At 36.1% G+C, this 27,767-nt stretch overlaps 1 protein-coding gene and 1 pseudogene across 2 annotated transcripts in view; both read right to left on the bottom strand.

Moving 5' to 3' along the window:
* The window catches only part of LOC104589276 (putative glycosyltransferase At5g25310), a 30,552-nt pseudogene extending 28,827 nt beyond the window's left edge, over positions 1 to 1,725 (bottom strand). The window contains exons 1-3 of the transcript XR_016076614.1: positions 1,156 to 1,725; positions 774 to 920; positions 408 to 472 (exon numbers count right to left, since the gene is read on the bottom strand). The product of XR_016076614.1 is annotated as a putative glycosyltransferase At5g25310 (transcript). The remainder of the gene's footprint in view (positions 1 to 407; positions 473 to 773; positions 921 to 1,155) is intronic.
* A 17,371-nt stretch (positions 1,726 to 19,096) lies between these two features.
* LOC104589275 (peroxidase 43-like) lies at positions 19,097 to 21,026 on the bottom strand. The gene is made up of 4 exons (XM_010247537.3): positions 20,496 to 21,026; positions 20,233 to 20,415; positions 19,965 to 20,127; positions 19,097 to 19,641 (listed from the first exon to the last, which is right to left on the bottom strand). Exons 1-4 carry the CDS (start codon positions 20,688 to 20,690, stop codon positions 19,220 to 19,222), a joined length of 963 nt encoding a protein of 320 aa, XP_010245839.1. The 5' UTR covers positions 20,691 to 21,026; the 3' UTR covers positions 19,097 to 19,219.
* Positions 21,027 to 27,767: the final 6,741 nt, after the last annotated feature.

The raw sequence follows: 27,767 nt of genomic DNA, 5'->3' as shown, positions 1-27,767 counted from the left end.
GGGTTAGTTCCCAAAATGTAAGGAACTAATATAGGCATGTCCAAATAAAGGTTTTAGCAAATGTCTTGTTTTCTAAGCAATTGCATTTGCAGTAGGATGGAGAATATGGAAAAAGGAGAATTAGAGAAGTTTTTAGAATATGGATTGTTTATCTATTCAGGTTTCAGGTAAAACTGAAAGAAATATATTTCTATGGGAATAATGCCTTAAGGAGTTCAAAGGTCTGAAGTTTGGAACTTTAGCAGGTACCTGCAGCAGTCCTGTCACATTCTTTTTTATTTTTATAGCACAAAGATTGCAATTAACAGACATAGTATAGTACAAAAACATCCTTCAAACGCATCTCTGATATAGTTTCAGAATAAAACCACACTTTTTATCAACAGAGAGAGAGAAATGTGCTCTACCTTGGAAAGATGAATACATGGTTGCGCCCACCTGATAGTCGGAAATATGGCAATTGACTTAGAACCTGAAAGTAAAAGCTGAAGAAGCAATCAAAACCAAAGCAATCTCCTTATGCCATCAAAAGGCGTTCTCAAAAGGACTGATAGTGAAACTACAAAATTTGTCAACAAATACCAAACAGAATAACCACATTTCAACTATGCGAGCTCCAACTTCCATTTAATGTTGCATAACATCTAAAAGAGGATAATCATTAACCATTAGTGTGTATGTGAAATCTAGTTGTTCTGGTTATGATACAGACCCGCATGATCCACTTTAATGAGATATACACATCCGGTGTTTGTATAAAGAGGACGGTTTACCTTCACATATGTCTGGCTTATCTCCTTATCGTGGAGACCCCCCATCATCCGAACACATTTGACATAAGCAGGAACAAAAAACAGATCCGCTTCTTCTTTCTTCAATGTCCAAAACCTTGACTTCAGAAGCAGCCTGTGAATTTTGACCTAAAAATCAGGAAAATGGCGTTTTAAAGAAAACTAAACAGGTTCCCTTAAATACATCTAAGCAAGGGAGAATTTTTCTTGAGCAGAAACGAGGCAACTATTAAAGATAAATAACAGAAAACGATGCACTCGAATTTTGCCCAAAATGAAACTACTTTCTCAAGAAATACAAAAAATCAAATGAAACCCAAAACCTTATACAAACTTTGATCAAACAAAATACTCAAACAATCACCTGCGTTCCTCACTGCCCTTTCACACAGGAATCCGCAGAGATCTTACCATCTCTTCCAAACATCAATTCCTTCAACCCATCAATCTCGTTCTCATCATATACGTAGATCTTAAGATCGAGGTGTGACCCATAACCTTGACCAGGCCAGGAAACGAAACCGCCATTACCAGGCAAGAAGAGATCGTGGGACCGCTTCAGCTCAAAGGGGGAGTAATTGCATGAATTGAATGTTTGATCGAATATCCTTGTAACGAAGAACGTCGTCACAACCAAAGCTAGTGCTCCAATCTGGTGAGTTCTCGTGCATAGAGATTGAGAGGCCAAGACTCTGTTTTTGTTGGTTAAGCTTCCCATCGACTACGCCGAAAAAACGAAATTTACAGTTCAAGTGGAAGAGTTCGTTAAGTTCGTGTCGTGATTGCTAGCGACTAGCGAGTGAAAGTTGAATATTACGCTCTTGGGTTCGGAAAGCGCAATTTCGCAGAGCAATCCGAAATTTTATCTGGTCTGGACTATCGGCCTTCGGGCTGAGCCTGCTACCGTAACCCATAACCCCAGCGTTCATTTTGCAGACTAGACTCGGACCGAGCCCAGTAGCCCGCCATCAAGCACCTACCGTCGTGCCATCAGAGTGCCTATTGTGTGCTTTCATAGTATCAACATGTGTGTCATGGGTGGGTTATGCATGTACCTTGTAAGGGGGGACCGTCAATGGCATTATTGTAATTACATAGTATGATTTGTTATCCTTTTTTTATGTATCTTTATGTCACTCCCCCAAAAGCTTAACGTTCTCTTTGAGGGGAGGTACGTAGCCGAGTGAATCAAGAGCATGTAAAGGTTAAGCATGAGATCCCCTCGACATTGAACTGTGTGCTTATGCTTGTCATCCATTAATGCAATACAAGTTGTCTTTCGTCTAATTTGTATGTCATCTTTGTTGTATTTTCTTGTATTGTTGCTTGTTGCTTAGCTTATTCATCGCAATCGAGTGCCTAACGGGACCCCAACCACTAGCCCCGTGACAATTGGTATTAGAGGAGGAGCTCCTACACACATTGGGCCCTGTCTTCGCCCCTACTTCAGCACAATGAAGAACAACTGGGACATTGCCGATGACACACCACATGGGCGGCACCAAGCCCACGACACTGATGAGGCTCCACTCGACAAACCTACCAAAACACAAGCCCCAAAGGGCCACACAACTAAAGCTATCAAGCGCAACAAGTCAGTCGATCAACTAGCCAACATGGACATGCGCATCTTACGTTGTGAGGCGACAGTGGGAGAAACCCGAGATTAGGTCGATGAACTCCACCTCAACCTAGAGACTGTTGAGACTGCAGTGGTGGAACTAGAAAGACGTTTCAATGGCGCCTTTAGAGACATGCACACCACCATACAAAATTTGGGAGCGGGGCCTTCCCAAAGTAGCCTGCAGGGCTTGTTAGACACATTTCAAGCGCAATTGGACGAGATGACTCTCCTAAAGAGGGCGGTGGCCAACTCATCTAGCACTCCCTCCACCCTAGCTTCCATGCACATCAAGATTCGTGAGCCAATACCTTATTCGGGTGCTCGGGATGCTAGGGAGCTTGACAACTTCTTGTGGCAAAAGCCATCTAGCCCACGTACCATGAGTTTGAGTGGGGTAGATCGACAATCAACCTCAACAAAGGAGAAGCTAGTGCGCACCGACAATCCCCTTAATCACCAACAAGGGAAGAAGCCACAAGGAGCCCAAAGCCATCAGGGCCACCGATACACTAGGAGACCAACTACTCCTCCTGCACCTTGTTACATTTGCAATGGAAAGCCATCAGGGCCACCGATACACTAGCGACTGTCTTGTGCGGAAGAAAATCAATGACCTCATTGCCAAACTCAATAATGGTGAAGACAGTGATGAGGAGAAAACCACAGCGGCGCCAAGAGTAGGCGCCCTTCAACTTATCAACGCCATGGTTAAGAAAGAGACCACATCCAAGCGGCCCACTAAAGCCCACAAGGGGCTGAATTATGTAGACATCACCCTTGGCAGGATGCCGACCCAAGCCTTGGTGGACATTGGGGCCACCCACAACTTCATTTCGCTTGCAGAGGCAAAGCGACTCGGCTTGACCACCACCAAACAAACAAGGTGGGTCAAGGCTATCAACTCAGGGGCCAAAGCAGTAGAGGGCATGGCTCATGGAGAAGAACTCCAAGTTGGACCATGGAAATGACCCATCAATCTATCTGTGATACCCTTGGATGATTTTCAGGTTGTTCTTGGAGTGGAGTTCCTCACGCAAGCGGAAGCAGCATTTATGCCACACATTAGCAGCTTACTTATCTTGGATGAGCACTCCCCTTGCATGGTTCCTGTATCATCAGCCCTGCAGATACATAGGAAGCAGCTTTCAGCCTTACAGTTGTACCAAGAAACAAGCAACATGAAGCCAGCACTGCGTCAACAAGGAAAACCCCCTGTCAATCATCTCACATCAACACTAGAACTGGTTGGGAAGTCATCACCAGGAAGAAGTCTCCCCCAAAACCGTTCCATTTCCAGCACCAATGCCAATGCCAGCGCCCGCGCCAGCACCAACATCGGCATCAACATCAGCAGAAGCCAACTTCGCAACAGAAGCTGCAAGTGCCTACAATTGATGGGCCCAATAGAAAACCCAAGGCCATGTCCGATTTTGCCCACATCTACTACCACAACCACCGGGGAGAGCGAGTGCCACCCAAGCCATTTAGGGACCACATTCACATCATCCCTCAGGCTAAATCCCGTAGTAGTCCCGTGAGTCACCCTTGGGGAAAAATGCATGGGAACCAACACCCTAACAATCCAAAATACCATTTTGACCCTTACCTGGCCCAAACCTTCCCCATAGCCAAGCTGAATCAGCCACTAACATACTTTGAGCCTGCCAAGAAAGGACTTAGCCATAGGAAAACCCCAACAGAATAAGCCAACCCAACCATGCCACCAAAATATACACCTCGGCCTTGGATGACAGCCGGTTCATGGAGCAGCAGAAGAACCTTCCTTCCGCAACAGTGACTCTAAGCGACCAGCCAAAGCCGATCTCCGAGGACGTAGATCAAATTGAGTGGGGGAGACTGTCACAGGTGACTCCTTCACCGCGCCATCAAGCACCTACCGTTGTACCATCAGAGTGCCTACCGCGTGCCTTCATGGTGTCAACATGTATGTCATGAGTGGGCTATGCATGTATCATGTAAGGGGGGACTGTGAATGGCATTATTGTAATTACATAGTATGATTTTTTATCCTGTTGATATATCTTTTTGTCACTCCCCCAAAAGCTTATTGTATTCTTTGAGGGTAGGTAGGTAGTCGAGTGAATCAAGAGCATGTAAAGGTTAAGCATGAGATCCCCTCGACACTGAATTGTGTGCTTATGCTTGCCATCCATTAATGCAATACAAGTTGTCTTTTGTCTAATTTGTATGCCATCTTTGTTGCCTTTTCTTGTGTTGTTGCTTGTTGCTTAGGCTTACTCGTCGCATTCGAGTGCCACACAGGGCCCCAACCATTAGCCCCGTGACACTTTGTCACAAGTGAGCTTTTCACCGCGCCTTCAAAGTGCCATCCACCGTGACTACAGCGTGCCAATCGCGCGTCATTGTTTATGTATTAGATGTGGCAATACATCTATTTTATATGTGGAATGCGGATGGCATTATTATAATTACTTTATTTTTCACAATCATGATGTATATTGTACGGGGCAATACATGTATTTTTTATGGGAAATGCCAATGGTAATTAATACAATACAAATATCATTTTGACTAATTGGTGTACTATTTTGTTGTTTTTTCTTGTGTTGTATTTTGTCGCTTAGGTTTATTCGATGCATTCGAGTGTTGCACGGTTGCACGGGGTCACAACCATTATCCCCGTGATAGTTGGTATCATAACATAAGCTCCTCTACACAAATTGGACTATGTCGGCTGTCCCACATTCAACATAATGAAGAGCAAGTGCGACATCACTAATGACATACTACATGGTTTGTCTCAAGCCCACGACACCGACGATGCACCACTCAATGAACCCACCAAAACACAAGCCCCAAAGGGCCACCCAACAAAAACTAGCAAGCGTGACAAATCAGTTGACCAACTAGCAAACATGGAGATGTGTATCCTACATTACGAGGTGACGATAGGCGAGGCCCAAAATTGGGTCGATGAACTCCATCTCAACTTGGAGACTGTTGGTAATATGGTGGTGGAGCTAGAAGAACAACTCAATGGCACCTTCAAAGATATGCATTCCACCTTACAATACTTGAAAGTGGGGCCTTCCAAACTAGCCTTCAGGGCATGCTACACAGGTTTCAAGCACAACTAGACGAAATGACTCTCCTAAAAAGGGTGGTGGCCAACTCTACTAGCACTTCATCTACCCCAGCTCCCATGCACATCAATATTCATGATCCAACACCCTACTCGGGTGCTCAGGATGCTAGGGAGCTTGACAATTTCTTATGGCAATTAGAGCAATATTTCTCTACCACTAGCATTATTGACAACAAAATTCAAGTACGTACAACCGCTATGAATTTGACTAACATTGTAATGTTATGATGGCGTAGGTGTTGCCAAGACATTAAACGTGGCACACAAGCCATTGACACTTGGGTTGGATTCAAGCATAAGATCAAGCGACAGTTCTATCCTAAGAATGTGGAGTACATGGTGCATAGAAGAATAAAGAACCTTATACATCAAGAATCGCTACATGATTATGTCAAGAAATTCTCAACCTTGATGCTTGAGATATCCAATATGTCAAACAAAGATCTCTTGTTCAATTTCATGGATAGTCTCAAGCCATGGGCTGAGCTTGAGCTTTAATTAATGGTGCGGGGTAAAGGACCTCACCATAGCCATGGCCATACCTAAGTAGTTTGTTGATCTGAGGACACTTGACAAAGAAGACCAAAAACCATCCAACCCATGTACCATGAGTCTGAGTGGGGGAGACCAACAATCGACCACCACACAGGAGAAACAAATGCACCCCAACAAGCCTAACAATTACCAGCAAGGAAAGAAGCCACAAGGAGCCCAAATCTATCAAGGCCACCAGTACATTAGGAGACTTACAACTCCTTCAACACCTTGTTACATTTTCAATAGAAGGCACTAGACTAGTGACTATCTTGTGCGGAAGAAAATCAATGCCCTCATAGCAAAACTCAGTGATGATGAAGAGAATGATGAGGAGAAGCCCATACAAGCGCCAAGAATAGGTGCTCTCCATCTTATAAATGCCATGGTAAAGAAAGAAGCTACATCCAAGCGGCCCAAAAAAGCCCATAAGGGGCTGAAATATGTAGACATCACCCTTGGTGGGAGGCTGGCACAAGCCTTGTTGGACACCGGGGCCACTCACAACTTCATCTTCCTTGCGGAGGCAAAATGACTCGACTTGACCACTACCAAACAAACAGGGTGGATCAAGGCCGTCAACTTGGGGGCCAAGGTAGTAGAAGGCATGGCCCATGGAGTAGACCTACAAGTGGGACCATGGAAAGGCAAAATCAAGTTATCTATGGTTCTCTTGGATGATTTTCAAGTTGTCCTTAGAGTGGAGTTTTTGACACAAGTGGAAGCAGCCCTCATGCCACACCTCAACAACTTACTCATCCTGGACGAGCATTCTCCGTGCATGATCCCAATGACAACAACCCACAAGGTACATTGGAAGTAGCTTTCAACCTTGCAATTGTACCAAGAAGCAGGCAACCACGGAGCAAGTGCCAAGCCAACAGCAGAGAAGACCCTCACACCAACACCTAACATCAGTGAAGGAATGGGTGGGGAAGACATCACAAAGAATACATCAAAGCCAATCCAGCACTAATGCCAACCTCAACATCAGTGCCAGCACCAGTACCAGCATCAGCACCGCAAGCATCCAACACAAAAGATACCCAGAAGACCCAAGGCAGTCTCTAACCATAACCACTTACACTACCACCATCATCGGGGAGAGCGAGTGCCACCCAACCCACCTATGTATCCTTTCCACAGCCTTCCTCAAGCCAGCCTTCGTAGGAGCCATGTGAGGAAACCCCTTTGGGAGAAAAAACAAGTGAACCAATGTCTCCTTAGTCCAAAAACTCATTTTGACCTAAACTTGGCTCCAACATCTTCCTTGACCAAACTGAAAACATCAATGTCTTTACCTTGAAGCAACCAAGAAGGGACTTAACTTAAGACATGGCCATAAGCCTTCCCAACACAAAGAGCACCTTCATTCCTTCCACCCAACTAGACACTCGGGCCTTGAAAGAGACAAAGTTAATGGAGCAGTTGAAGAATCCTCCTCCAGCAACAACAAAACCAAATAGCAAGTAGAAGCCAACCTTTAAGGATGAAGACTGAATAGATTGGGGGAGACTATCACAAGTGAGCACTTCACCGCGCCACCAAAGTGCCATCCACTGTTCCCACAACATGCCAACCACGCGCGTCTTTGTCTATGTCTTGGATAGAGCAATACATGTATTTTGTATGGGGGATGCCGATGGCATTATTCTAATTATAAATATGATTTTCCACAATCATGATGTATCTTTCTATCACTCCCCCAAAAGCTTAACTTACTCATTGAGGGGAGGTAGGTAGTTTTCCAATACCGTGTAAAGGTTAAGCACGAGGTCCCCTCGACACAAACTCGTGTGTTTGTGCTTGCCATCAATTAATGCAATACAAATAGACTTTTGACTAATTTGTGTGCCACTTTGTTGCCTTTTTGTGCTTTGTTGCATAGGCTTACTTGATGCATTCGAGTGCCGCATAGGGCCCCAACAACTAGGCCCGTGACACTTTAGTAGCTTGAGCTTGGCCAAAGCTCAGCTCAATCCTAACCTTATCCGAGCCCATCCAAATTGCAATTTTGGTTTCATTGGGCTATGAGCTGCACAGCGGTGGTCAACGGGGGTATCCCATCCCCAAATCCATAAGTCCTTCAGCATCACCCCAACCCTAGTGCAGGCAGCGAAACAATCCCAAATCTCCACTACAACCTAATTGTATTTGCATACACATAGTTAGGACCTGTGTAAATGCATCGACTTTATTTGTAAGCAAAATTAAAGATGAAGCTCTATGACATTTTCAACCAAATGGTGTTCATCTAAATTATTTCAAATATTATTGTTTGGGGTTATGTCTAGTTTATCCAATCACATCTAAGTTTTGTTTTAGTGAGAGTGGCCAATTTCCTATTGTCTAGATAAATTTGTTTTTTGTATTAATGCTAATTTTTATTATTTAAAAAATATATTAATTTTTATTGGTTTATTATTATTTTTATGTAAAATTATTAAAAAACATCATTTTATAAAAATTCTATAAACCATAATTGTGTTTTGAGTTTTAACCCTAACAAAGGCCTCCTCTATTGTTTTGAGAAAAAAAAGTGCAAATACCTCCTTTCGCTTGGCTTTTAAGTAACAAAGACATTGAAGTTATTCAAATACCATTCATCATTGCTAATACACTATTGATAACTCTATCTTTTGATGCTTTAAGGGCATCATTTTAGGGGTATTTTAAACCTTAAATTGACCAATTTGTATCCTTTTTCCGGTTAAATACAATGTTGTGACTTTTGAGGGCCCTTGTGCAAATTCTAGGTAAAAACCGGAAAACTTGTAGAGTTTTCAGAAGATTTTGGGAAGCTTGTGAGAATTTCAATTGAGAGAGGGGGTGTTTCTGTGAAAAAACTGAGCACAGGAGGGCGCCTTCTATTTGCTAAACCCAGAATGACGCCCCTCCAACTGTATTAGCATACTCCCCTCTCCTTAGCAAACCCTAAGGCGCCTCTCCATTCATTCTTTTCATCTATAACAAACCCTAGCAGCCCCTAACTACTAAATCTTCACCTTCCACTCCTCCCTAACATATAATCTCTACCCTCCATTCTAGGGCACCCTCTTTTTAACATTCTAACCCTAGGGCACCACCTAACTCCTAATCCCCACCATTCAGCCTTTAGCCACTAGATCTCAGCCCTCTATTTCACTCTCTATCTCATTCATTCACTCTAGGGCGCCACCCACTCATTTTAATCTCCACCTTTCAGCCCTAGGTGCCCAAATCTCCATCATCCAATTCTGGGCACCCAAATCTCAGCCCTACATAATATTAGGCACCCTCTCCTTCTTGTCTCAACCTTAGGATCACCTTAGAACAATCCTAACCCCCAATTCTCAACCCTAGGGCACCCATATTTCTGCAAAAACCAGTTGTCGCCCCCATTTTTCTCTCTAATCCCAGTTTTATCCACCCTTCTCTATAAAAAGGACCCCAAGGGCTTTGGAGACAAGGCTAAGGTTTCTTAAGGAGTTCAAGGGTTGTAGAAGGGAAGGACGCCCAGATCTTGTCAGGAGGGGTTTCTGCAAATATTCCAGCCAATCTACAACTACCGCCATTGGATTTGATCAACCATCCCTTTCGTTTTATTTATTTTCTTTTATGCTATTTTTATTTCAATAATATTTTAGATTTAATTTCTGTTCGTTTGTGTGTTTTGCAGATCTGAATTCGTTCGGTTCAAGGCTAAGGTGTCTCGAGGGGTTCGAGGGCTGAACGGAGGGAGAAAGCTTGTATTTTGTCTTCCTAAGCCACCGCCACTGGATCCGAATTTTGGATCACTTTTATTTGTTTCTTTTGTTGATTTCAGTATTCTTTAATTTCTGAATTTTAATTATTGTCTTGTTTAATTCCGAACCTTTAATTTCAGCATTAATAAATTCCAGTTTCTTATTTTCTGCAAATCCCAGATCCATTTTCCTTTTATCTGTCCAGAACAAAAAATAATAATATTTACTCTTGCTTCCCTATGGGTTCGACCCCTTCCTCACCACACATTACGTTGTTTAAGGTTACATGAGGATTGGATGGGGTTTACGCGGTGGTTGGAACAGAGACACATTTGGTTGTGAATTCCAATGTGGCGGATAAAATCACATATCTGCACGGCTCAATCAATAGTTCAAGTCACACACTCCCATAATCCATCTTCTCTTCGGAGAATCCACTTCAACTATTCGTATTAAAAAAATAATACAATATTGCGGAGTTGAAGGGAAATATCCAAATACATGTCTTATTCTTTTCAATAATCCATATTTGTAGCAATGAAATACTATTGTTCTTCCCCAAAATGATATATGATTGATTACAAATATCTATAATCTGGATTCTCTATAAAGGACCAGAAATACCTTGCTTACGTATCATTGGGAAGTGCATAGAAAAATTTATAAATCTCTAAACTGGTGTTCTGAAGTGGTTAACGACACGCTTCCGCCAAAACCAACTATCATACATAATTTAAAGTTTTAACTTTACCCTCCATTAATTTATTTTTCCAAACCATTTTCAAAGAATAATTCTCCTTACTCTTCTTGGACAAAGTAAGGTAAAAAAGCTGAAGTGAAGTAAACTTAATGCATTACATCAATAATTTTTGTTTGGAATGCTAATGAAAGGAAGGTATTTGCATCATTTTTCAAAACAATAGGGGTGGTTTTTGTTAAGTTTAAAACACTAGGGAAATTCACAGGATTGCTAAAAAACCTAAAGAGGTTTTTATATTTTTTCATATTTTTAAATGGAATTTAAATTTATTTTAAATTAATTAAACTATATTTAAAATTAATATTTTTTATTAATTTTTAAAGTTAGTAAAAATTGAATTTATTTAGGTCTGTTAAGATTTTATAAAATTTAAATTCCTTAAGAAATTTAATGAACTATATAAATTTTTACTTTTCATTGAAACTTAAGTTGGTTTTAAATTAATAAAATTTAATTATAAACCTAATAATTGTTTGATAATTTTGTATTAGTTTTATAATAATTTTAAATTTATATTAGTTTTTAATTTATCTTATTCCTTTTATTATATTAATAAAAGTATTTTTATCGATAACAATAATTAATAATTATTTTTATTTTATTTAACTTATTAATTTATTTTTGTCATGGTTAATTAATTTTTATTATTTTAAAATGGATTATAATTTTAAATGGAAGTAGATTATTTAGTGCAATAATATATCATTGAATATCTGAATTTCAATATAGTTAATCTCTTTAATAATAATTACAGCTTAGTGTAAATATATATATATATATATATATATATATATATATTTAAAAAAGTTAATGGGAAAGAGGAGAGAGAGAGAGAGTGAGAGTTAATGGTGTGTTAATGAGAAGTGTTAAAAATCTTAAAGGCGATTGGTCACTTGAGTTATTTTGTTCAATATTAAAATTAAGAAATTCAAAAAAACCAAAAATAAAATATAGGTGTAGAATAAGCTGAAAAAGTATTAGTTTGACACATTCCATTTTAATATATAGATATAGAAGATATAGGTAGTACATACCATGAATTTTTTTTTAAATTATTAATTCTCTACCGTGTCAGATATCAACCTAGCTTCCAAAAAATTAATATGCATTTGATAGTATCAGTTGATACACATTGATTAGACCTAACAAAAAGTTACCCAACAGCCCAACCTAGAAAAAAAAAGGGGGTTAGGATCCCCTATCTAGTGACCTGAACTATAAGGTGAGTGGGCCCATGGGTTGGGTTATAAGCCACTTATTTTTAAAATTACCATTGGTTTGGTCAAAGACCAATTGACCCATTTGACGTAGACCAACCTTAACCTCAATATTTAGGATTAAGATCTAGTCTTTTGTCAACTGAACCCAAAATGACCCAAACATGCCTTGACCTAATTCAAACCCAACCCATCCCGATCCAATAGCAAGGTCAAGTCTTTTATATACACCTTGATTTCCATTCCATTTTTTCTAATTGGACATAATTATTGGATATGTCAAGGATATGCAATCTCCTTTATAATATACCATAGCTACAGTCTAACAAGTAAGACCTCAAATCAACTGTAAATGCAGGTGCTTCCACATCTACACCATATTATAAAGTGATTAGGTCCCATGTTAGCACCCTTCTCCTTCTCCCATTCCCCCTTCTCTCTTTTCCTCTTAAACCTCTCTCCTTTCTCTCTTACCCCTTCCTAACTCTCTATTTCCTCCCCTTTCCCAACCCAAGCCTCCTAATAGGCCATGTGGCAAGAGAGTTTTTTTTTTTTTTAAAGGGAAGTCTCTATTTTCCAATTTACCTAACTGATTGAGAAACCAAACGGTAAGGTTTCAAAAGTAACCGTAGACATTAAAATTTTCATAGGCACTTAAATGGGCCTTATCCCCATAAACTTAAATTTTCTCATGGACCTTAATATGAGTCCTTCTATTTGGACCATGCCCTATACTCTCAAATATGTGCATGGACCTTAACATTTGGGGTTTGCTGTTGTAAATCTATTAACATAAAGAAATGATCCATGTGAGACCCACTATGAAGTTAAGTTTAAATTCAAATGTGAATTACAAATCTTGTTGGTTTATGGAAATACTCCAATTAGTCAATAATTAAATAAAGAATAATAATCAATTATTTTCTCTATAATTAGTAAATTACAAACCATATTCTTTATAAAAGATAACTAAAGTCAATCAAAGCACATCTTCCCATAGATGGAAACTAGTCAATGATTAAAGATGGAATATTGGATGATAAATTATTATCCTCAAGAATGACAATAATTACAAACTTTTACTCTCTAAAAAGGGCAAGAAGAGCTAACCAAATCCTTATCTCTAATAAGGGTCCTCATCAAGAAGGAGGGGACTTTTGGTCAAAGAGAAAACCCAAGTAAGAAGGCTCTAGGGAAAAAGGAAGTACATACACCATTTTCTTAAGAGCAAAGCCACAACACTCTTGAAGTCTCGTAGAGTCCTTCTTTTGATCAAGATTTCCAAGCCCAATTGAGGAAGTAATCTCTACTATTGTTTAAAGTCTGAGAGTATGCTTCATCCGACCCGGCTTCAACTCAAATTCAAATCCTCAAGTTATGAGAAACACTATTGAGAGAATCAGAGATTCCATCTCTTAAAAGAGTTTAAAATCCAAAGAATTTGTACCCCCATTTATTTCAAATATATAAAAAATTAATTTATTTGAATTTGTCTTCATTTTTCTTGTATTTGGATTTATACACGAAATTTGTATTGATACTTACCAAAACAAATTTTCTTCTCTTCTCAATAATCCCTATGTAAAGCCATATCCTAATTTTTTGCGTAACCCCAACCCAACCTTATAGGTTTAGGTCAATCCGAGTTTACCGTTTCGACCCATTGGAATGGACAAAGATAGAGATCCATTAGGAATATTTCACAATAATGGACAAAGGTAGATGTTCCCAATGGACGGCTGGCTGCAGTGACCATTGGAACGCTGTATTGAGACGTGATCCCAATTCTCTTTTTTTGTTAGAGATGAACAAAGTAGACATTAAAGCAATACAGGGACTTGCATTAAGCATGACTATCTCTTGTTTTTTTTTTCCTTTTTACAATTTTATTCTCTCAACTACTCAAACCATGAATTGGTATTTTGGTTAATTTACCACTCACCATAACATTGGTTAATGGAATTATACTTAAAATAAATGTAGATCCTATCTGAATCCAACCGGTTTATAGCAACACTTAAAATAAATGTAGATCGATCTCATCTGAATCCAATAGGTTTATAGCAACACTTGGCCATGTATCCACACTTGAGATGGTCTACCATCTTCATGAGATCAGTGCAAGGCTGTAAAGGTTGTTGGAACGGACTTTATTTTAAGTGTAGCAACACTTGGCCATGTATCCACACTTGAGATGGTCTACCATCTTCATTGACTGAATCCAGTCTGTGTGTAGCAACCGATCGACCATGGACCCATATACATGTTCTTCCAACAAAATAAATGAAATACAAGTTCCAATATACATGTTCTTCAATGTTGATGTTGATATAATCATATTGCTTCCTTATCATCCTTTATGCATCCCATACCCCACGCATAATACAGGTTCCGATACAAATCAAATATTATGACTTGCCAATCTTATTTTTCATCTTCCCATAATAAATGGACCCAGAAAGTATCTTCACCATACAATAGCTATAAAAATAATCACCACACAAAATAATTATAATGAATTAATTCTACTCTAGCTGATATCCCAAAATGCTAATTAAGACTTAAAAGTGTAGAAAATGTATAAATAGGCCGGCTTTAATGATTCACCACTTAAGGGCCATTAGCTAACAGCTGAAGTGGCAAAAGTTTATTGCTTTGTCTTTTAGAGAATATGTTTTTAAGAGGTTGTGGGCTCCTTAATGGCTGAAGCTGAAGTTAGATAGATTATTATACCTTTGATTTTTTAATTATTTTAATAATTTTATTCACCAAAAGACAAATTAATAAGTTTTTCAATTCAGAGCTTCAGCAGTTATATATAAAATGGCCTCTAAAACACACAATAACTAAATATAGTTGGCTGTTTTTTTATCCACCACCCATCAAATCTATTATTTGGGGAGTGTATTGATCTTGTTTGTGACTCCAAGATTTGTAATATTTGACCTTGCATGTCCATTCAAGATGACCATAGGAAATAATACAAATTAAGTTTTACCAAAGATATTCTTATGGCCCATTAATGGGTTCAACTTGTCATGATACCGGAAAGACTTCATATCGAATAATCTTAGGCCCCATTTGGTTTGTGGGAATAGGGGTTTGAAATTGGAATCAGAATGGATTATTCTGATTCCAACTGTTTGGTTGGACAGAATCGAAATATGATTCTCATTTTTACTGGAATGACATTCCTCTATTTGAGGGAATGGCTATTCCCTGCCCCTCCCTTGGAAATGAAAACCCATATCCCTACTGATTTCAATTCCCATTCTCATTCCTATCTAAACCAAATAGACTATAAGAATAGATAATTTTGATTTCAATTCCAATTCCAACTATAAACCAAATGGACCCTTATAATCAATCAACCAATATATCATAAACAAGGTGCCAAAACAAATGGTATTCATCAAATTCATGGGATGCTTTAATTGGTCAAATATCTTATGATACCATGTTTTTCGGATATGAAGAAATTCTTTTTAAGGCTGTGTTTCATTTGCACCATAATACATGCGTGAAATGCAAATTCTGATTTACCTTTAAGACCAAACTCAGCCTAAAGAAAATTGTCATGAATAAAATTATTTCAGGAATTAAATATGCATCATAATAGGCATAAAGTCATAGAGATATTCCAGCCATTGCTTTTGCATGTATCTACGGGGTTCGGATGTAATGGGCACGTTAAGTAAGTATAATGAGTGAACACGTAATAGCTCTGTGACACATGTCCCAGTTAATGTGCCTTTCATCCAAACGTTTTTGTTCCATTAGATAGAAACTATCTATTATTTTATTATCTTTGTCAAAATAATTAAAAATAAAAACTAGGACTGTTCACGGGTCGGGTTGGGTCGGTTTACTGGCATTTTTCCAACCGACTCGACCTGGTCGGTTTACCTACAAATGAAACCGAAACCAACCCAGTACTAAGTAAAACCAAGCTGGTCGGTTTGAATCGGGTTGGGTCAGTTTGGGTCGGTTTTGTGAATGATTCTCTCGGTATGAACAGTAAAGGATTCAAGTCTAAAAAAACAAAGGTTAGATGCCTAAAAATTAAAAATGATTTGATGGATTAAAACTGATATTTTATATATCAGAAATTTTATATATAATATGTATATTTCTGAAATAAAGCTGTTCAACAAATATATATTTGAAATATATATATATATATATATAATATCTGAAATATATTATATTATAATATATATCTAAGTCGGTTTGCGTCAGTTCGATTTTGGTTTTCACACATGAAAACCAAAACCGAACCGAACCATCGGTTTATGTTTTTTTGTAACCCGAAACCGACCAATGCTAAAGAAAAACCAGCCAACTCGGATTGGACCGGACCGGGTTGATCGGTTTAGTCGGTTTAAGTCTTGTTATGAACAGCCCTAATAAAAACAATAAAAAAGGAAAACTTAAACATATTAAAAATTGGGACTCATTTACGTTTTCTTTTTCATTATTTTTTATTTTTAATTATTTTGATAAAAATAATAAAATAATGGATACTTTCTGTCTAACAAAGCAAAAACATTTGAATGAAAAGCACATTAATCGAGACATATATCACACAGCTATTACTTACTCACTCATTATGCTTACCTAACGTGCCTACTATACATCCGGACCCCTATCTATGATTGATGCATATTAACAAGCAGTGGCAAAAGAAAAAATTAATTAACATTATTCTTTTGGCATATTCCTTTTATATATCCATCTTATTAAACCCATGATTTTGTTACTCGACTTCGTTTCATATGAATTTCCATATAATATATGATCATTGATGAAAATTAGAAAACTTGTCAAAGTCTATGAGAAACTTTCTGTCTAACAAAGCAAAAACATTTGAATGAGATACAAGTCTATGAGACATATATCACACAGTTATAACTGCTTATTTTGTTTTTTTTCCAAAATTTCAAGTTTTGAGCTTGTATCTCATTAACAAATCAATTGAATTAAGTGACTCTCAATCAGAATCAAACCGATCGAGTCTTGATCAGGTAAATTAGCAAATTGACTTTTTTTTTTCGCTGGACTCGACGAGTCGGCCTCATTGAGATTTGATTCTCCAACTATGATAAAACCATGCATGTGAGGTATCGTGTGGAACCCATTGTACCAACAGATGGAGCATTCTTTTGAAATGACACAAATACTATTTCAGATTCGTGGCAAGTAACGCATTTGTACGAAGTACACCTAACAAATTTGTAAGCTGGTAGCAATGTTTTTAAAAACGATTTGCAATCGGAACCGTACGTTCTGACCATCGGTTTTCGAGTTAACAGTTAGATCATTCAGTTTGAATGGACAGTTGATTTTGATAAAATAAATTAAAACTTAAAAATAGTCAAAAACTGTTAAACATATCAAATGCATAGAGGGTTCAATCACTCAAGTCAATAGTTCGTTAATCAATCCAACGATTTTTTGTCAAAAATTAAATTTAAAATAAAATAGAACTAATTATTTAAACGGTTCTTGAGCCAAATAGTCCAACCGTCCGAATCATTAGTGGTTCAAAAACCATGGCTAATAGTACGCATCTGCAGTACTTTTTTGCTAGGCTTGTCGTGCACTTCTTTCTATTCAGTCTGTGTCAATGGGATACCTATCACAGACTGAATGAAAGTGAAAGTGCAGTAAAGAAATTAATGGGTGCTGGTTCAATCCTCAATATTATGATGCTCTGGCGCCCGGCGGTCCCCAACCTACAAAAATCCCAGAATTAGGTGAATAAAGTTCAACCACTAATTAGAGAAATTTTCACTTTAGTATTTTGAATCTTGGAGGTAGTATCAAGCTTGAACTTTATTCAATATATATATTAAAGTGAAATTTCAAATCGGAAAAGTTAAAAAGATATTTTTTGTATTTGAAATCTGAAAGTAAGCATATGTGCTTATTTACTTTTTAGAAACTCTAAATCCATAAGTTTATTTGTTCTGTATCAACCCTTTACCATCTGAAATTTACTGATTTTATTATTTTACCCTTAAAACATACTATTTGGAAATGTTGAGTTCAATTTGCATCATCTTATAAAAATAATTTTTAACTTTAAAATAATATTGAAACAATACAAATAATAAATAATAAATTAATAATTAATAAATGAAATGTTTGCAATTAAAAAAATAATTAATGACTATAAAAACATTAAAATAATTAATAATTACTAATTAATAATTTACATAAATAAAAATTACTAGTTAATAGAAACAATTAATAATTAATAAGTACAGAAGTAAAATTAATATAAATATTTAATGTTTAATAAAATTATTAAAATAATTAATAATTAGTAAAAATAATTTATAATTAATAATAATTATTATTATTATATTATTACTTGTTGAACCGCTACTGCAAGTTGCAACGGCGGTGACGAGAAGATAGGGGAGAGAGAGAGATGTCGAATGGGAAGGGGTATTTTTGACATTAGGCCACGCTTGAAATGCATCTGAATGCGTTAAGTGACGGGCCCGAGTCTTAAAACTTCAGATCATACCTAAAAAAACATTTCAGATCATGTTTCAGATGCAACACCAAACTGAGATGGCATCTGAAAAGCAACATTTTTAAATTCAGGCGTCTTAAAAGTGCAATCAAACGCCACCTAAGTCTTCTTTTAAACATTGTTCATCTATCATCTAATTTTCCCTAAATAGTGATTCAAGTTAGTACCTGAATTTTGCACTTCAATGAATTCACGTTTAAAAGTTAAATTTTAAGTTGCACACTTCAATGAATTCACGTTTAAAAATTCGGATAGACACTACCCCAAAGCTCAGGGTAATAAAGTAGAATTTTGGCAAAAAAAAAGTTGAACCACTACTTTTAGGAAATAAATATATACTCTACTTCCGGTTCTCTCTGTATCGTCCAAATTCTTTAATGACAATCTCTTCTCTATTTTGATAAGAACTGTTCTCCTTACCATCTTTGACCCCACTAGAACTAGAAATATCATATTTGTGCTTATCCATTTCCTTGGTGGCATCAATTAATTAGAGGTGGAAGGTAGTCAAGCATGTTGTATGCAACTGGATCGATGAGACAATTCACTTTGGATAATTGAACACTAAAGCCAAACACGTTGAGGTTGTCGTGTACCCTCTACCCAGTTGGTAACTAAATCCCAGCATTTCCAGCCATTAATGGCCGCCCCATGACCAATTTGTTGTGCACCAGAATAATTAACAAGCCACCAATATTAATTATTGATGTTCAGACAATGGTGATTTATCTTCCTCATTTAAAATTCGCATACAAGAAGCTCCAACAAGTGAAATTGCAGTTTTACATCTACATATAAATTTCTATTATATATATCTGCAGAGACAATAACACATACAGTATGTTGTACTAAGAACTAACTAGGTACCCAGAAGGTGCATGATTCCATATAATTTCATCAATTGAAAGACCTGCAGGACCGCCTGATCTCTCCGCGAGAACCAGTCTTGACACCAATCTGGCCCATTTTCACAATTGAATTAACAAAATCGGTCTCAAAAGATGGACCCAGAACGGAGCTCAGCAAGCCAAAATAGGAGTCAACTACGCGGCTCGTGGCTTCATCTTGATAGAGCTTGGCATCGGATTCTAATACAGCGAACCCATCTCTGATGTTGCTGAGGATACTGTTGTCGAATGTTAGCTCACTCCCGCGATCCAGCGCTAACCGCACACTATTCTCTCCGTTCTGGGGGCACGTAGCTTGTAGCTCCGGAAGGAAATCAGGGTTAATCGACGGGTCAGAGCCACCGCCGGGGAAGAAGTTGTAGAGCCGATCTGTCATAAAGAAACATGCAGTGGTTCCAATGGTATGTGCAGCTGAAAATTAATCAAATCAATCGCATTAATCATACCATTATCAATCATAATACCAATATGACAAACATATATATGGGTAGTTAATTAATTGATCCAGACGTTCAACGACAGACTGCTGTTTCGTTCATGGAGTCTACTTTCAGCTCTGGAGCCTCATCATCAGAGTATTAAGGCCACATGTTTTGACATGAAACAAGTTATGTGGCTTCTTTAGCATGTGTCATGCACGGGTCATTAATTTCTATCAACCAGAAACTCAACTACGTACACCAAGCAAAACCAGCTGGTTGTGCATGGAGGAGGTAAGAGAGTTAGTTATGTACCACTGAGAACCACAAGGTCTTTGTGTGAAAGCCCCTTCTGCCTGAATTTGGCTTTAAGTTGCTCAATGGAGTCACTCACGTCCGGCATGTTATCGGCAAGCGTTGAATTGGATACTCGGCCGTCCCGGCGACCGGTCGGAACATCATAGGACGGCCCATTGCTCTGAACCATCGAACAAATTAACAGTAGTCCCTTATCAATTATTATCATCTTAATTGTGGAGAACAAATGAAAGAATAGAAAAGAAAGAGATCACAAGCGTTGTACCAGGGCTATAGAGTCTCGGGCGGCCAAGGCCACAATGTCTGCACAAGAAACCACGCCGCGGCACTCTGCTTCTAATTGGGCCTTCGCTCTATCTATTACTTCGTAGCCCCTAACGCCTTGATGGCCAAATGCTTGTCTCTCTGAACCTTGACCGTTATCAATTAATATCGACCCATCACACCCCTGACAAAAGCATCAACCAGCATATGTGTGTGTGAGAGAGATAGGCAAACGAAAAGAGAAGAGGCACATGAGAGAGAGACCTCGACAAAGCAATCATGGAATTGGAGCCTAAGCAAGGCGGCAGCCATGGTGGGGTCAGAAGCGACGGCTTCTCGAACCACAGAACTGACGATTTCTTCAGCGTTGGGGCATGTCTGAGAGTAGAAGCCAACTCTTAGTTGCCCTTGTGTTAACCCTATAAAACAACTGAGAATAAGAGCAAAAACCAGAGCCATTAATGAAGTGGAGTTGCACTCCTTGAGAGACAAAATGTATGTCTTGAAGAAGAAGATGTGAGAATTAGGACTAGAATCGGATGAACACTTGAGAAAGAGAGAAGCTCAAGTTTATAGCTTCTATGATCGAGTTGGCAAGTGTCAAAGAGAGACGTATCTGTATTTGTTTGTTTCCCAACTTTTTTTTTTCTTTTGTCATTTTCACTCACAACAATTTCTAAATCATACAACTCATCGAACAACTATTACACATGAAGAAAGAACTTCTTTTCTGAAAACTTCTGATCGCCCATAGAATAAAGTGACTTTTTTGGCTAGGCACCAAAAGAACAATCCGTCTCGAACATCATCTCAAAGGCTATTTTATGACATATAAAAGGCTAGCTATATCTACTTACATCGAGCAAAGGAAAGCGTCCCATGACTGATAAATGGTAAAAGCTTAGGAAACCCGATGCTTAGTTGCTTACCACTTGTTTTCAATTTTTCATTTTAACGTGGCACGCACCAGCCAAGTTTAGACAGGACAAATAGTCAACTCTTTTGGGAAATTCAACAAACACATGTAGCGGAAACATCACTCGAATAGTAAAACAATCCTCGCTCGGACAACTGGGTCTCATCATACCGTTGCTTATATTAAGAATCACCGACATCCCATGATGTCAACCCAATTAATATCTGCATCAACTTTAAAGCTCCATTGAATTTTAGTATCACTCTTTTCTATTGTGACGATAGAAACACTGAAACAGCACGATGTCAGAGAATAATGATTTTACGCTTGGATATCTTTCTGGCAGGGCACAAGGATTAAAGTATTTGGACAATTTGAACTATGAATACATTTGGCAACCTAATAGATATGGACAAAAAATATGGAAATGTTTGGATACATTAAAGAAATATATATAAATTTAATAATTATATTAATAATTTTAAGTTTAATGTTAAAATATTTATAAATAATGTATAAATACATAGGAATTGTATATTTTTAATAGTATATCTGAAGAAATGTATTATTATTATTAATATAATGGGATGCATAGATATTATACAATTTTATTGATTATGTATCAATTTTTATTTTTATTAAAATCTAAGGCACAAAAAATATGCAAACATTATATTTGAATTATTATATCAATTATTTTTATTTTACTACTTTCAATTTTTAACATCAACAAAAAAAATCAACTAAGAATTAATTTGCAAATGTTAAGTAAATAATACTTTCACTTTTGTAAACAATAAATATGTTTATAGAAAATGTAAATGAAATTTTGAATATGCATATCATATTATACATAGGAATTGTATATTTTTAATAGTACATCTGAAGAAATGTATTATTATTATTAATATAATGGGATGCATAGATATTATACAATTTTATTGATTATGTATCAATTTTTATTTTTATTAAAATCCAAGGCACAAAAAATATGCAAACATTATATTTGAATTATTATATCAATTATTTTTATTTTACTACTTTCAATTTTTAACATCAACAAAAAAGATCAACTAAGAATTAATTTGCAAATGTTAAGTAAATAATACTTTCACTTTTGTAAACAATAAATATGTTTATAGAAAATGTAAATGAAATTTTGAATATGCATATCATATGAAAATTCATAAACTTTAATTACTAAAATAATTATTCATTATTAATATTCTTATTTTTATGAATTTTTTAAATAAAATTAATTTTTTTTAAATGCAAATTAGTGGATTTGATATTCAATTTATATTATATTATCAAATATTTTGTAAACAATATTTTATCTCTGTAATAATAAATACATTGTCATTTAATGCAAATTAAAAATTAATTAATAATTTATAAAATAACTATTATAATTTATCAAGTCTATATAAATAATTCTAAGTATTAAAATAATTATTCTATTAAAATATTTTTATTTGTATAAATTTATTAAAATTAAAAATTATTTATATATATATATATGGATTTGATAAATTATTTATTTTATTGGTTTATAAAATAATAATTTTGAATATTATTCTTGTTAATTTGTACTTGGAGTTATTGAATATGCTATTTGTTTAGATTAAATGTAAGAATTAATTTTAATAAAAGATAATTTATTTCATTTGTTATCATGAAATGGAAGGTGCTTTGATGGTTAAGATCTTTGTGCTCTTTGATGTTACACAACTTGGGTCTCAAGGATCAAATCACATTAAAACCCTTTTTCCAGTGAAGCACTTTTTTGTGTGGCATACGGGTTCGACATGCCTTTAATCTTTGGGCATATGGCGAACCCAATTAATTCTAGCATGGTCTAAGCCATGTTGGACTCTATAATCCACAAAATGCATCAATCTAGATATGAACTAGCTTATTTTTTCAAATTTGTTAATTTATAAAAAGTTAATATTTATTATAATAAAATGAAAAAATTAAAATACCAATAAAACATTTTAGACTTCATATAACTCATGATACATGTAATTAAAACTAATGTGGGCAAATATATAAATATTATAGTTTATAAAGGCACTTATATTTAAATGGATCTCACGCCCAAACACCCATAACTGACCCAAATAAAATATTAAAATCCATGAAAATTTGGTGAGATTTGATATGTCTTTTTAGGAACAACTTCCAAAAGCCCATATTTCAAAAGATGTGTTGAAATTTGGGGTTTTGTCTTCTAAGATCAAGACCGTTTCATGCATGAAAAACTTCCTAATTTTTGGTAATTTTGGACTTTCATGAGTTTTATGGGGAATGAGTTTTTCGTACTTCCCATCTTTCATTGTTAAACATAAAAAGACCAAATTTTGATCTTCCAAACTAACATGCATGCGCATGCATGTGTGTAAGCACCCAACCCCCCCCCCCCCTCCCCACACACACAATTATGTGAACAAAATATATAGTATATTCTTCTCCAATAAATTTTATCTTATATACTAAACTCCACCTCTTTTCCCAAGTGGTATGGAACAAGATATTTTCACATGTTTCAAAAATAAAGCAATAAAGACAAATTTTTTCAAAGGAACACAAGGAAAATTTCATGTATTTTGAATTTTTCCTTCAAAATACCTAAAGCCAACAAGTAGAGGATGAACCCATTGGGGTTCAGATTATTAGAAATGTAGCATTTATATGGACCAAGATATTGCTGTTGTTTTTCTTTATACATTTATCTACTATGGGAAAGAATAAGAAAAATATCTTTCTCTTCTTTGTACACATGCATATAAATGAATAAAGAACAGTTGGTCACTCAAACTAGGTAGATATTAATTTATCGATGATGATCCGAATTTTGGGTGGATGTGTTGAACGTGGGGCCTCAAAGAAAAAGGATTCCAAATTCCGTGATTGCGACTCCACACGGATTTTTGCTGAATGAAGTCACATCGATCTAAGTCTTCTTTTCCCTTTTATTGTTCACAAACTTACAAAAGGAGACTGATTTTTGCCGTGTATCAACACCAGCAGGGAGGTAAAACACCGTGGGCTTGCCATTTTTCCAAGAAGAACAAGAGACCCAGCAGAAGTTGATTTGAAAAACTGAGCAAAGTAAAACTTTACGATGGGAAAGCAACATCTGCTTTAATAAGTTCTGATTTACAGCCAGTTTTTTATGAAGTGCTTTCAAGAAAAGCTTAATTTTCTTGCCACATCAAGCCTTCACACCATTCATTTTCTAGACTATCACGTTAATGTTACTACTAAAAGAAGGTACTCTCTAATTCAAGTCTTTTGCAAGGTGGTAAGCAAACTTGGCAGAGAAAGAACCAGATCCTTCATATTTCCACTAGAGCTTATCTTCATAGTGAGATTGAGGAATGTAAACTCTTTGGATGGCTTGCCAATAATCGACTGTTGCTGTGAAACAATTGATTTATGATATGAAGGGTTCAACAATTAGGCTATGTTTGGTTCAAAGGAAATGGTAGGAAAACGATCGAGGAAAATTTTTCCTTCCTTTCCCTTCTTTTTCCTTCAAACCAAGCACAGCCTTAAAGATTTGTAGATTCTATTGGGTCCAATAAGTTAGTTGAAATTCTAGCACATTACTTGGATGACCAAGACTATTTCTTTGCTCTTAGAAAACGTTTTGATTGTCTAGATTTTTGCATTGATTTGGTATACTTTTTGATGGCCTAAATTGGTTGAATCTTAGAATCTGTTCGGTTTGCACTTTGCAATCAGAATCAAAATCAAAATATGTTGTAATCGAAATCGGAATGGTGTATTCACATAGTTTGTTTGGTTTAGACAGGAATCTGAATGGGAATTGAAATAAGATGGAATAGGATTTCATTCCCAAGGGGTGGAGCATGTCATTCCCTCAAAGGGGGGAATAGGGGTGGATTTGAGCCGAACTGAGCCGAATAGCTAGCTATTCGAGCTCGGCTTTCTAAGGTAGTACAAGGCTTGAGCTCGAGCTCAACTTGAGAAAAATGTTTTATAAAAATAACATATATATATAAAATATTTTTTTATTTGATATTTAAAAATTTAATAATTATAATAATTAGTTATTATTATATATAAAAATAAAATGTTATTTATAATATTTTTATTATATAAATTATTTTCTATAATAATAATAATAAGATTCTAATTCTGATTCTACCCCTATGGGAAAATGAGATTCTGATTCTACCCAATCAAACAGTTTGAATCAAAATGGGCCATTCTGATTCCAATTCCAAACCCCTATTCCTATGAACTAAATGGTCTCTACATTTATCATTTGGATGGTTGAGATTAACACACTTATTTTGAGATACTATTTCAACAGTCGAAATCTCTAGGTTAATATGATACACCATTCTCTATACCATTTTCATGGCCTCGATTACTTAAAATCATAAAACATCCCTTGAATTTTTTAGATTATATATAATTTTATTGATCTTGAGTCATGAGCTCAATGGCCTTGATCTTTAGTTAGAAAATCATGATTAGAAATGTCTTTTTCAGCAATGTCAAATGGGTAAGGAGCAAAATTATCTTTAAAAGTAAGACAAGGGCATTTTGAGATTTTAGAAATATTTGGCAATACAAATGGCATGGCTTGGACATGGGTATAAACTACAAGGGGGTTACTATAATTTATCCCATCTAGAACATGTGACATGTGGCAAGTTCTATGGCCCCATGAGCATCTTGGGGTCCTATTTTCCTAAACCCAATGCTAGACTAAAACTATTATGTATCCCAATATCATTCTAGATAATAGTACTGTGAGAGAAGTGATTCGGAGGGTTTCATGTTCTTAGTACTCTTTAAGAAACTATGTAATCACGTAGGAGGTGTTTGACAACATGGTTGGTTTGTACATTTGTCCAAAGAAAAAGAAAAAGAAAAAAAAACTGTTTTTTACTCACAAACAGTAAAAGAAATGGATTTATAGGGATCCATATTTATTGACCTACATTGTAGGGATCAAGACGGTTGCTTTTTGAATGGTTTGGATGGGGATTGCCATTTGTATTTGGGTTGTAATTGCATGTTTTTTCTTTGTCCATCTAGGATAATGGGTTCTACTTCATGGGCTTTTTTATGATTTGAGCGTTGGCCAGTTTGGCCCATCTTGTCATCTTAACTTACTCATGGTAGCAAACGATCATATTTTGACCCATTTCTTTGGTTATGGTTTTTCGGAATTTATCATGTTCAGTTTGTGGAGAACTTGCTTGTTGAGATTCAATCTCTATTAGGGGAAGACTTCTCCCTCCTTTTTTGCAGTTCAGAAATTCATCATCATCGTTCAGAAACCCATTGCTCAGATTTACTTGTTTACTTGTTTCAGCGAATTGGTCTATTCATCAAGTAAATGGACTAGTTTTATGTCTTTTTCTATTTTTGACTTAAGTTGCATTCGATAAATTTGAAGTACGAAGTCTTTAAAAAAAACTCTAAGAAAAGCTCTGAAAACATTCAGTAGAAAATTTGCTTTTCTGGTTTTGAAAACATATAACTACAACGGAGTTGTCCAATAATATAAAATTATAAATGTTGTGATATCTGAAAATTGTGCATTTTATAAATTTACCCTTCAAGTTGTTATTTAAATAAAAATAAATGAAACATATTAAAATAAGATGATAATGTAGAAAATATTATAAAATAATAAAAAAAGGTAAAATATTGTGAATATTGATACAATAAAATATAAAACAAATAATAAATATATTTAAAAGAGTAATAAAAAGATTAATATTATAAAAATAAAAAGTAATAAATAATATCTTTAATAATTAAAAAATAAGTTAAGAAAGATAAAATAGTAAAAATTATTATAAATATAATAAAATGCAAAAAGCAAAAGATATTGATAGAATAAAAGTAATAAAAAATTAAAAATATAGAAAGGATCATATAATATTATTAAAAACATAAAATAAGTATAAAATACCATAAAATAAATACAAAATATTAAAATGGTAAATCAATAAATGAAAATGATAATAAATTTTAAAAACAATAAAATAAATTAATAAATAAACCATCTTAATTTTTAGTTTTTTATATAAGAGAGAAAGAGAATGAAAACATAAACAATATAAATATAAAAAATTAAAATACGGTCAAATTTTTGGTCTAAGAACGGGCGGGAAGATGTTGCAAGGGGCATGTACTCCATGCTTCACGAGCAACAACTGATGGAGGGTGATTTGACCCGAACCCTTGAGACGGTGACACATGGACATGACTCGGCACAAGTAACAGCTCAGCACAACAGCCTCACCGCGACTAAATAACAAGCCCGTAGGACAGCTCACTACGTCACAGCTCGCCATAGGGTAAGCTCGCTACAGTGCGAGCTCGAGGACCCCCGATGTACTGAAAGGGAATACTCCAAGACAAGTCTATCCCAGCTCGCGAGCTAGGATAACTAGCTCGCTCCAACACTTAGGCAGAAAAATTGCCCTAAAGGCAATCTCAAGAGAAATCACCTCGAAGTACCCCTAGAAGCTCTCTACAAGGTAGCTTGCAACAGGATAGCTTGCTACTAATTGACGCGATATTTTCAGGAAGCTTCTATCTAACTAGACCGTACCCGTCAGACT

The sequence above is a fragment of the Nelumbo nucifera genome, chromosome 5 (assembly GCF_055504915.1).
Source record: "Nelumbo nucifera cultivar China Antique chromosome 5, China Antique-T2T, whole genome shotgun sequence".
NCBI lineage: Eukaryota > Viridiplantae > Streptophyta > Magnoliopsida > Proteales > Nelumbonaceae > Nelumbo > Nelumbo nucifera.
Note: the sequence above shows the minus strand (reverse complement) of the source record. Positions and strands in the feature narration are given on the sequence as shown.